The 12,595-nt window shown below is 40.2% G+C and overlaps 1 protein-coding gene across 3 annotated transcripts in view; it reads left to right on the forward strand.

Annotated features, from left to right (window-relative positions):
* fndc1 (fibronectin type III domain containing 1) overlaps window positions 1–12,595 on the forward strand; it is a 256,905-nt gene that overhangs the window by 213,115 nt on the left and 31,195 nt on the right. For all 3 annotated transcript variants that reach the window (XM_078556838.1, XM_078556839.1, XM_078556840.1), the window contains one exon: window positions 8,512–8,623. In XM_078556838.1, coding sequence (XP_078412964.1) covers window positions 8,512–8,623 — 112 coding nt within the window. The remainder of the gene's footprint in view (window positions 1–8,511; window positions 8,624–12,595) is intronic.

Raw genomic sequence — 12,595 nt, forward strand, 5'->3', positions numbered from 1 at the left:
CGTGTATGTTAACTTTGTTGAATCCCTACCTCTGATTCAAAAATTGTTTCCCTGGGACTCCCGACTTCTTTTACTTTAATTACTGAAGCAAAGCATGTCCACCATTTCACTATTTTCATTGACAATATCACAGTTTTCAAGAGGCCCACATTACTTTTGACTACCCTTTTTTTCCTAATGTCATTATAAAAGCTTCATGTTGATTTTGATATCACTTGCAAGTGTCTTTTTGTACTTCCTTTGTGTAGCTCCTCCTATCAGCTTTGTCATCATTTGCTGATCATTATTTCTTTCCTAATCACAATTTCCTAATCTGTGCTATTTTTTTATATTTTTGTATTCTTTTTCTTGTTTTTATGTTGTCTTTTACCTATTGAGTTATCTATAGCTCTCTTTCTTGTCTCTTTCTTGTCCTTAAGGATATAAAGTGGTTCTGTATCACATTAAATGTGATTTTCCACTGATCTATCATTTTCCCCATTAACATTGCCCAATTTACTGTGGGCAATCTCAGTCACATCCCATTGAAGTCAGCCCTACCTAAATCTAGTATCTTAGTAGCTGTTGCACAGATTTTCCTTTCAAACATTATATTCGAACTCAACCGTATTAGGATTACTATTGGATAAATGTTCATGCATCATCAGGTTGTTAATTAAATCTGGCTCATTACTCATTACAAATTCTAACACGGCATGCCCCCTTGTTGATTTCAGAATACACTCAAATTGACTATCTTTTTGGCATGTGTCATACTTATTCCAATCTATATGAAAGCTAAAATCCCCCATTAAAACCACACTGCCTGTAATCGCAGCATTTATACGTTACCAGCTCAAAACCATTACAGTCTTAAAACGTTTCCATTTTTTACTTCTACCAATGAAGTGTGCACTCCTGCTTATCTCTCGTTATATCCTCTTATCATTGAAGTGATGTTATCCTTAATCATTGAGGCTGCTCCTCTCGCTCCTTCTGTAGACATTGTAATCTGGTATATTTAGTTCTCAGTCTGACCATCTTGCAGCCATGTCTTTGTAGTGGATACCATTTATACCTTCCCTGTTGAATTTGGGTTTATAATTTGTTTCTTATACACCATCTTTGTAGAAAGAAGGGCCACACACCCTAACTAACCTCTCTTTCTACTCCAATTGTTTTGCCTACACGTTTTGTACTTCTCGCTCCTGGTTTAATTACCTCACATCTTTTGGTTTTCCCTTTACCTGCGCTGCCTAAAGCACAATTTTTAACTTGTACTACCTTTTCCATCCAGGCACTCTTCCCAACGCAATCTGTCCCCCTGCCCCCAGTGTGCTAGTTTAAAGCCCTTGTGTCTATTCTATTTATCCTTTCTAGCAGGATCCTGGCATCAATCTAGTACAGGTGGTACCAGTGGTAGTTCCTTCTTGTCCCAGCACTGGTGCCAGTCCCCCATGAAATGGAACCCGTCTTTACCACACCACTCCTCCAGCTACATTTTCACCTCCCTAATTTGTTTATCCTTGTGTCAATTTGCACATCGCTCAGGTAGTAACCCTGAAATTATAATCTTCATGTAAATTTGCAGGCAAATTTGGTCATCATCACAGATAGTAGAAAGCAAATCCTGGATCCTAAGTTGATAGGTCTAGCCTTCACTGCACTAAGCGCCTAAAACTTCAAAGTCTTGACAGGAAACTCAGAGCTTCTGTTCATTAAGAGCAGAGCCTAAGGAGTGAGCAAAATTGCAGAGGAACTGCCATAATCTTCCAATCTTATGGAAACAGAATAGTTGTGAATGGTTATTTTATTAGACTGGAGGACAATATATAGTGGGGCTCCTGGGGGTCCGTGTTAGGACCCTGCTTTTCTTGATACCAATGACCAAGACTTGGGAAAAGGCCGGGGAGTGGGACTAGATGAGTTACTTTTGCAGAGAGCTGGTGCGGTCAGCATGGGCACAATAGTCTTCTCCTTGTGCCTGTAACAAATACTGCTATTCCTTAGACACAGAGGTGGTGCCAGAGTACTGGAGTTTTGTAAAGTTACACCCTTATGTTATGATTCCAGTTGCTGTTAATGCTAGGCAAGTCAGATCCCAGAATGAAACCTGGCTTGATAGAACCTAACTTTTATTTTTAGAAACAGTGGAGCAGAGTTACTGAACAAATTCACAGGAGTTTGCTGAAGAGCTTTTAACACAGAATAAAATATTTATTAAAACAAGAAAAATGAACTATATTACACAGACAAAATGGTTGGAATGATCTCGATACAAACACAAGATGATGATTCAGATTTCCACTATTCATTTACCCCGGCAATATCTTTATATAGACACATAAACAGTGAAGAGTTACCACTAGCTTGACACAAAGGCTTATCGTTTAGGGCTGGCACAGCTGCAAACGGTTTTCTTCTGGTGAATTTCTGAGCATTCTCTTGATGTTTCTCATCCAACTTATATCTCTCCTGAGACACCCAAGAACCGTACTCTAAACTCACTTTCTTCAACTGCAGAGCAAACAAGTGTGTTGTCTAATTCTTCCAGAAGCACCTCCGCTAAACTGATCAACTTACAAAGTCTTATAACTGCTTATTCAGTTAATTACTGTCCCACTAGCCTTGTAGTTTTTCTTCTCAGAGAGCTTAAAATCCCTGTCTTCTCTCTTTGACACACACACAAACACACACACTGGACACCCCCTTCTCTCGCTCCTGTCTTTTCTGTATTTGTGTCCCTCGATCACTGTTGCTAGGCAACAGTAAAGCTTTTCTACTTTGTTATTTTTTTCAGAATCACTGAACTTTCAACCCCTTTTAACCCATCTCTTTAGCTTCAGGAGTTGTAAGGCCCCATTAAAATGTATATATATAAACAAACCGAAAAGACCTGAAATCTTTTAGTCACAAGTCTATCCAAACTTCCAGACACCAAGGTTCACAAACAAAACCTAAATGAAACTGAAACCATTCTTACCTTTCTTAACACACAAATATATATAATATATATTCAACTTAAAAGTATACATTGTTCATAACATTTTTTTTTTAAAAAGGTGTAAGCCCAGCAAACCACAGGTCAGTCAGTTTAACCTTGATGGTGGGAAAGCTTTTAGAAATGATAATTTGCTCCAAAATTAGCAGTCACTTAGACAAATGTGGATTAACTAAGGAAAACCAGCATGATTTTTTAAAGGCAATTCATGTTGAACTAACTTAATTGAGGTTTTTGATGAGGTAACAGAGCATTAATGAGGGTTATTACTGACTGTTCCCATGGGTGGAAGGGTTGAGAACCAGGCAATACCAATTTAAAGCAAATAGCAAAAGAACCAAAATTGACATGAAGAAAATTCTTATCATGCAGCATGTTCTTTGGACCTGGGTTGCACTACCTGAGAATGGTAGAGGTAGAGTCAATCTTGGCTTTCAAGATTCCAGAAGGCATTTGGTAAAGTACCTCATAACAGGCTTGTTAGCAAAGGTGAAGCCCATGGAATAAAAGGGTCAGTGGCAGCATAGGTACAAAGTTGGCTGAGTGATCAGAAGGAGTCGCAATGAATGGTTGTTTTCCAAACTGAAGGAAGGTATACAGTGGAGTTCCCCATGGGAGTGTATTAGAATCACTGCTTTTCTTTATATATATATGAATGATATAGACATGGGTGTGCAGGGCACAATTTCAAAGTTTTCAGATGATAAAACATTTGGATGAATGGTGATAGACTTCAGGGGGACATAGATAAGCTGATGGAAGAACAAGGGGAGGCAACATAAACCAACGGATGTAATGCTAAAGGGGATGCAGGAGCAGACTGGCCTGGGACGGTATATGTGGGAAAATCACAGGTTAGGTGGAAAAAGTAGTTAATAAGGCATATGGGATCCTGGACTTTATAAATGGGAGCATAAAGTATCAAAGCAGAGAGTTATGGTGAATCTTTTATAAAACACAGCTTCAGCAGCAACTGGAATATTGTGTCCACCACACTTTAGGAAAAGGATGTTGAAAGCATTAGAGAGGATGCAGAAATGATTTACAAGAACTGTTCCAGGGTGAGGCAATTTAGTTACATGGATAGATCGGAGAAACGGATTGTTCTCCTTAAAGAAGAGAAGGTAGAAAGGAGTTTGGTTTTCACAATCATGTCGTGTCTGGAGTGAGTGAATAGGAAGAAACTGTTCCCATGGGTGGAAGGGTTGAGAACCAGGCAACACCAATTTAAAGCGAATAGCAAAAGAACCAAAATTGACATGAAGAAAAATCTTATCATGCAGCATGTTCTTTGGACCTGGGTTGCACTACCTGAGAATGGTGGAGGTAGAGTCAATCTTGGCTTTCAAGAGGGAATTACATAACTATCTGAAGCGGAAAAAACATTGTACGGCTACAAGGTAAGGGCAAGAGAGTGAGACTAGCTAAACTACTCTTGCAAGGAGCCAGCAAGAACACAATGGGCCAAATGGCTTCCTTCGTGCAGTACCCATTCTATGAAACCAAATTTGTAACTTAAATGTAGATGGGATGGTGTTTTGTCCTGAATGTTGAAAATGGTCAGTCAGAGTTGTACCATTAGGTCACATACAGAATTTTCATTATTTTATCTTGTCCAGGAAGCTGGCAAACAATCACTAATGCAAATGGATGCCCCGCCCACCCAGAAGTCCCCATGTAAGAATTGCACAGCAATTGCCCAGGAAGCTCAAACTTCCATTGGGCAAATACCCTGCACTGGGAACCATCCAATACTCCAACTTAAATCACAGAGTTAGGATGGTTCCAATTGTCTTAGCAGAATAATTGCCCGGGAAGAGATAGAAAAATTACAACAACTTCTACCTCCTGGGTAACTATAGTGCTGACTCCACCAACCCCCAACTACCCCCTCACTACCTGCTGACTAACCCCTCACCTTCACGACTACTCCCCCACCCCCTGACTAATCTCCCATACCCCCAACTTCCCACATGACCCATGACTACCCCCATCCCCAGCTATCCTCCCAACCTGCCCGACTAAACCCCCTTCTGACCCGCCGACTAACCCCCCACCACCCCCGACTGTGATTGCTACTCCACGGATGTTCTAATCTTTTGTTTTATAAAACACTTATTGTTGTTGGTATAAGCCATTCTTTTGTTATTCTTTCTTCTAACTGAGCTATTATGGACCGGGGACTGTAATTGCATTGGGCAGGTCTTACATCATAACAAAATGTACTAGGATGATCAAATCCTACATTACTGGCCTTACATTAATAAATTACACTTCCATTTAGTGTCACCCAAGGTGTAATCCCATATTGACCTTTATTTTTTTTTTGTTATCCCATAATTTTGCAATGCTGCTCATCCCATATTACAAAAAATGTGCTGGGGCCTCAGCTTTGTATCTTATATATCACTGACATAGAGGAAGGAATAGAAAGTTTTCTATCCACGTTTCCAGATTACATTAAGTTAAGGGGGACAACAAATTGTGCAGATGGAAGCAAGTGATTACAAAGGGATGTTGATGAAGTTAGTGGGAAAAACAATGGTCACTGAAATTCAAGGTTCACTTTGGATCTGAAACAGTCAGAACAATTTCTATCCCATTGGACTGTAGAGAAATTCAGGAGTTTCACATATTGGGATGGGGGGTAACTTTTAACCTCAAAAAAGTGAATTTGCGTTGGCTGGGAGATTAGTGTTAAAAACCTGAATCCCAACTTAAACCCACCTCCGAACCGCCCATCTTCAATTATAATGGAAACGGGAAAGTGGGTTGGCATTTTAAATATTATAGTGAGGCTGCAGGCCTCATATTAAACATTTGAAATTTAACTGTGGACAGTGTGTTTCGCGATTCTGGGGGAACACAACATCTAGACACAGAAGAGTGCTGACAGATTAATTTACTAGCTGCCTGCCTGGGCAATCCACCCAGCAATCAGGCACTGTCATGGCACCGGATTCTGATCTTTCCCACCACCTACCTTTCCCCTCCCAGCACCTTCTCAAGGTCTCTGATTCATTCCCCAGGCCTCTATTTCACCCCACCTCCAGATTTCTGATCTCTTTCTCACCCAACCCCTGCTGCCCCCAATCAAAGGCCTCCAATCTCCCCCGCACCCCCAACTCTTCAATCTCTAGTGAATATTTTCTGCACTCTCTCTAATGCCTTCACATCCTTCCTGAACTTGTGTTTTATACAGGTTTATACCAGTGAATTGGGGGAAGAGTTTCTTCCAGGAACATGCACAGAAGGAAATAGGGTTTGGAGGGAGAAGCAGGGTGTAGATGGAGAGTGATATGAGGAAGTGATCAGACACGTCCTTATCTTTGATTAATACTATGAGGCCAGTGAGGGTCTTGAGATGGCAAGGTCAAGGGGTGGCTGTGAATATGGGAAAGGGAGTTTTTATAGAAAGTGAGATTAAGGGAGGACAGGAGAGCAGTGAACTCGAGAGAGAATGTGACGAATTGAGATGGTTGATATGACCTAGGATGAGAAGTTGTTCAGTGCCGAGGTTGAAGGAGGAAAGCAGTGAATATATATCGCTTAGAAAATTGGCATGGTACTTGGTTGGCAATAGAGAGCAAGGATTTTAAGTGAGGGGTGGAACAAGGTGAGATGCTCAAAGGAGGAGAAATCTGGAGAAGCAAGAAAGAAAAAATGAATGAGTTGTATTAACATAGCGCTTCATGACTGTCGGATGTCTCAAAGCACTTTACAGCCAATGAAGTACTTTTTGAAGTGTATTGATTGATGTAATGTTAGAAGCATGGCAGCCAATATACACTTGGCAAACTCTTACAAACAGCGATGTGATAATGACCAGATAATGGATAAAATATTGGCTGGCAGAAAACAGAGAATGGGTCATTGTTTGATTGGCAGGATGTGACGAGTCGAGTCCCAGAGAGGTCTGGGGCTTTAACTTCTTACAATTTACATCAATGACTTAGATGAGGGGAGCGAAGGTATGGTAGCTAAATTTGCAGATGACAGAAAGATAGGTAGGAAAGTATGTTGTGAAGAAGACGTAAGGAGTTTGCAGACGGATATAGATAGGTTGAGTGAGTGAGTGGACAAAAACCTGGTAAATGGAGTATAATGTGAGAAAATGTGAAGCTGTTCATTTTAACGGGAAAAATAAAAAAACAGTATTATTTAAATGGAGAACAGCTGCAGAATTCTGAGGTGCAGAGGGATCTAGGTGTTCTAGTGCATGTGTCACAAAAAGTTAGTATGCAGATACAGCACATAATCAAGAAGACTTAATGGAATGCCATCCTTTGTTACAAGAGGAATTGAACATAAAAGTAAGGATGTTATGCTTCAGTTATACAGGGCATTGGTAAGACCACATCTCAAATACTGTGTGCAGTTTTGGTCTCCTTATTTAAGGAAGGATGTAAATGCGTTGAAGGTGCTTCAGAGGAGGTTTACTAGATTGATACCTGGAATGAGTGGGTTGTCTTATGAGGAAAGGTTGGACAGACTGGGCTTGTTTCCACTGGAGTTTAGAAGAGTGAGGGGTGACTTGATTAAGTATATAAGATTCTGAATGGTCTTGACAAGAGGGACGTGGAAATGATGTTAACTCTTGTGGGTGAGTCCAGAACTAGGAGGCACCTTTTTAAAATTAGGGTCGCCATTTTAGGACAGAGATGAGGAGAAGTTTGTTCTCTCAGAGGGTTGTGCGACTTTGGAACTCTCTGCCTCAGAAGGCGGTGGAAGCAGGGTTTTTGAATATTTATAAGGCAGAGGTAGATAGATTCTCGTTAGGCAAGGTAATCAAAGGTTGTCGGGGGTAGATGGGAATGTGGAATTCGAAATGCAAACAGATCAGCCATGATCTTATTAAATGGTGGAGCAGGCTTGAGGGGCCGAATGGCCTACTTCTCTTATTTCGTATGTAGATAATCTTTTTTGTGATGCGGATTCAGTGATCAATATTGCCAAGGACACCAGGCATAACTCCCCTGCTCTATTTCAAAATGGTGCCATGGGATGTTTTATATCCACCTGAGCAGACAAATGGGGTCTCAGTTTAGCAGTTCATCTGAAAGATGGCACCTCCAATAGTGCTGGATTGTCAGCATTTTCTGCTTAAGCCCCAAGTGAGACTTAAAACCTGGAAATTTGTGATTCAGAGGTGAGAATGCTACCAACTGAGCCACAACTGGCTCACAGGGAAATTGGACAGACTCAGGTGTGATTTGGTGGAAAGAGCTACACCTTCACAGGCTGGGTGAAGCAAGTAGTGGAAGATATTACCAGGTAGAGAGGCTTCATCTTGGGGTAAGGTACCATCACCCCTCTGCCAGGTTTCCATCAAGGCTATTATGTTGATGCAATCATCCACAATAAGCTAGCTCATGGATAGCAATGGTTTTATTCACAAGTGAAACTGCACATTCTAGAGGGAATCCGAAACAAAATTTTAACCCCTAAGTAAAGATAAGTTGAAACTTCTGATTGCCAATGGAAAGTAACAAAATTCTGATTGAATTTACTTCTCTTAATTTGAATTGCAGGTTATCTTGTCTATAGTGCTTCTTATGATGACATCTTGCAGAACAACTGGTCTGCAAAGCCTACAGCAGCCAGCACGCACTTAGCAATTGAAAATCTGAAGCCAAATACAAGGTATATTGGATGGAAAAATGCGACTAACTGCAAAACACTCATCTGTATAGTTTTGATAACTTTCCCTCGTGTATTTGACCCATCCCCAGCAGTTTTACAGACCATTCTACCCAACTGATGTTTATGTTCTGCACAAGCTTTCTGCCACTCTACTTAATCTTGCCTTACCCTGCTGTTTATGCACACAATGCTTGGGAGTTATTTCAAAAAAAAACTTGTTCTCAGTATATGGACAATGCTGGCAAGGCTGCTTTTTGTCCATCCTTAATTAGACTGGATTGCTGCTTTGAGCCTCTGCAATCTTTGTGTGAGGGTTCTCCCACCATGGTGTTAGGTAAGGAATTCAGAGTTTTGAAATCCGCAGCAATGAGGTAACTTCAATACATATTCTGCTGCAATACTTGGGTTGTGACCAATAAGTTTAGCTGATATTTTGCTCAGTTTTCAACATAATGATATATTACAACTGAGTGACTTGCTATGCCATTTAAGAGGGCATTGTATCAATAGGTTGCAGTCATTGGTAGACCAGACCAGATAAGGATTGAAGTTCCCTTTTTCTGAACGTCATTCACCATACCACTGCTCCCGAAGCCCCCTCCAACTTGGATACATTTTTAGTGTTGCACAAGCATAGCGTATGCAGACATTTTGGTCTCTATGGTTTTAGTGCCATACTGGACTGTACTATCTAGCCATCAGGGAAGCTGCTGCAAGTTCCTAATTTTGTTGACATCAATATATTGACCTTTCAAAGATATTCTCCTGTAACATCGAGGAATTCTAAATCGGAAATAATCTGTGTATACTTAGGAGATGGTTCTGTTGCTTCACTGGAATTTGACAGAGCAGGCTCATTGATGACATTTCTGAAGCTCGAGCTCATGTAGAGTGAGTGACTTGCTATGCCATTTAAGAGGGCATTGTATCAATAGGTTGCAGTCATTGGTAGACCAGACCAGATAAGGATTGAAGTTCCCTTTTTCTGAACGTCATTCACCATACCACTGCTCCCGAAGCCCCCTCCAACTTGGATACATTTTTAGTGTTGCACAAGCATAGCGTATGCAGACATTTTGGTCTCTATGGTTTTAGTGCCATACTGGACTGTACTATCTAGCCATCAGGGAAGCTGCTGCAAGTTCCTAATTTTGTTGACATCAATATATTGACCTTTCAAAGATATTCTCCTGTAACATCGAGGAATTCTAAATCGGAAATAATCTGTGTATACTTAGGAGATGGTTCTGTTGCTTCACTGGAATTTGACAGAGCAGGCTCATTGATGACATTTCTGAAGCTCGAGCTCATGTAGAGTGTAATGGAGTCACAGTTTTAATAAATGGGCGTACATTAATTATCAGAATGTTTCCAGATCACTGAGAAAAAATACTGTAGATTGAATATGTTTCTCAACAGCAAGATCCTGAATTTGAGGGGAAAGTTTTGAAATCTGGCCATCCAACAAGGAATCCCATGCAAATCAGGATATTGGAAAATCTGTTACCAGCAGTGAAACCCCTTTAGTAGCTTAGACTTAGGATATTCATCCAGTTCTAGCTTGAGATGTTCCAGTGGCTCACATTTAAGTTATTAGCGACATATCTGCAGTTGAATAAATCTGACTGAGAATCTCAACATTCCTAGCAGCATCAAAAGTATATTTGATGCCTTCCTTTTTTTTAACACTAAGAAGCTGTTTGGTAGCCAAACAATACCGTAGTAGGTGTAACACGGTAATGAATTGAGTTTTGTGTCCCAGATCCTATTCTTGCATGTTATGGAAACAGGACCTTGATTCACCAGGCAAAGAGTTGCTCTTATAATTAAAGACAAAAGAATTGCCAGGTCATCCTCAAAGGAGCACAGTTTTACACCTTGGATAGGTTGTTCACAGGAAAGTGCCCTCGCTGATTTGCAGGAAATCAGATGAATTCATGTCAACCTCTTTATCTTCGGTGGAGAATAGTCAGTTCACCTGCTGTAGGCATGGCCATTCCTGAAATGTCTCATGCAATTTCTGTTGATTTATGAGTTGATTGTATGAGCTTCACTTTCTAAAAGTACAAATAAATGCTTGCACCAGATGCATATTTTCCAATGTCTAGTACGAGTTGCTAACATCTGACTGTTAGGAGAGGCTGGATGCTGAGCATATCCTGTTGAGTTCTGACAGCAGTTTCTGACCAACTGCCTACGGCAAGAGAGTATGTTCTTTGTGTCACCTTAGCTAATGTTAGTACAGATACACTACTGGAAATTTGAGCCTGTGGTCAAATAAAATAAATCAGAGCTCCAACTTTAAGATGTGAAATATAATGCACACGGGCATATTGACTGAATTGTAACAAAGTCAACTGGTGCATAACATTGGAATGAATACAAATTGGTACTATATAATTTTCCATTTAATCATTTCATCATGAGTTATTGTTTCATCATGCTTTTTTCTTTTAACAGCTCGATTGCATATGGTTTTAGACCTTATAATTAAATCAAGGCTAACCAGATTTGTAACCATTTCTCACAGAATACGAGATCTGTCACTTAGCAACAATCTTGGTTGATCCAGTTGACTTCTTCAACAGATTGCTTCAGAATTTTATTTAATACAAGTTTAGAGACTAGAACTTAATGCTGTATAGCCAGAAAGTGGCTCTTGTAATATGAAGAAATTTGACAGACATATTAACGATTTGAATGCTACTGTAACAGAAATAAGACGTTTATGATTCACATTGCATATTGTTGTACTAGGGTTTATTTATTCAAAGGCCTGTTAAGGCCATTAATAAACTAATTAAAGTGATTGTCAGGGCTGCCTGTCCAACCTTAAGGTTGGCAGGCAGAGCCCAGGCGGCCTTCGTATTTTTCATGAAACCTCATCCACGGGCAGGATAAGGTTTCATGAAGTGTTTATTAATTAAGTATAATTTTTTATGAAAATTCATAAACATGTCCCAGCTCATGTGACACTGTCACATGAGGGGACATGTCTGAATAATTTAATTTTTTTTTTGCCATCTTTATAACTGAACTTAATCTCCCTGAGGCAGCTCCATGCCTCGGGGAGATTTCTGCGCTCTTTTACATGCATACGCAAAAGAGCACAGGCCCTGATTCTCCCTCCTCCCCCCCTATGTTACTTGATCATACTTCTAAGTAGTTTTGATATTACTGCTTTGATCTCAGATGAAACAGGTACATTTTTTTAAAATAATCTGAAATCCCAGTTATTTACTAAAAGAATGAAGTGGCTAGAATCTACAGTTTAAAAAAGTTCTTCTATACAAGAGTCATGCAAAGCAAACACTAAATAGTAACTTAGATAACCTCCTATACTCTAAAACCCAGAATCACATAAGTTAAACATGAATCAACAGGCAAATTGCGGTCAATTATAAACTATAAATTACACATTAAATAGCAAATACAACTAAGACAGATCTTATGAATTGGCTCAGCAATTCACTCAGCATATAGGTCATTAATCTCAGACACAAAGCCCTTCAAGACTCTAAAACAAAAACAGAATTACCTGGAAAAACTCAGCAGGTCTGGCAGCATCGGCGGAGAAGAAATCAGTTAACGTTTCGAGCCTTCATGGCCCTTCGGCAGAGACTCTGTCTTCCTCACAGAATCTCAGATCCTCCTCTTCTAGGATTTAACTTGACCCTCAGCCAAGGATCATTAGAAATTGGCCTCATCTCTGCAGAATGATTAATCTGCATTCTTCCTTTTTAATGTTATAAATAAACCTAGCAATTACTGAACAACTATTTTACTAGTGTGCCAAAGCCTGTCCACCATTTACAAGGCACAAGTCAGGAGTTTGATGGAATACTCCTCACTTGCCTGGATGAGCGCAGCTCCCGCAACACTCAAGAAGCTTGATACCATCCAGGACAAAGCAGCCCGTTTGATTGGCACCACACCCACAAACATTCACTCCATCCACCACTGAAGCACAGT

This window comes from Cetorhinus maximus, chromosome 14 (assembly GCF_964194155.1).
Source record: "Cetorhinus maximus chromosome 14, sCetMax3.hap1.1, whole genome shotgun sequence".
NCBI lineage: Eukaryota > Metazoa > Chordata > Chondrichthyes > Lamniformes > Cetorhinidae > Cetorhinus > Cetorhinus maximus.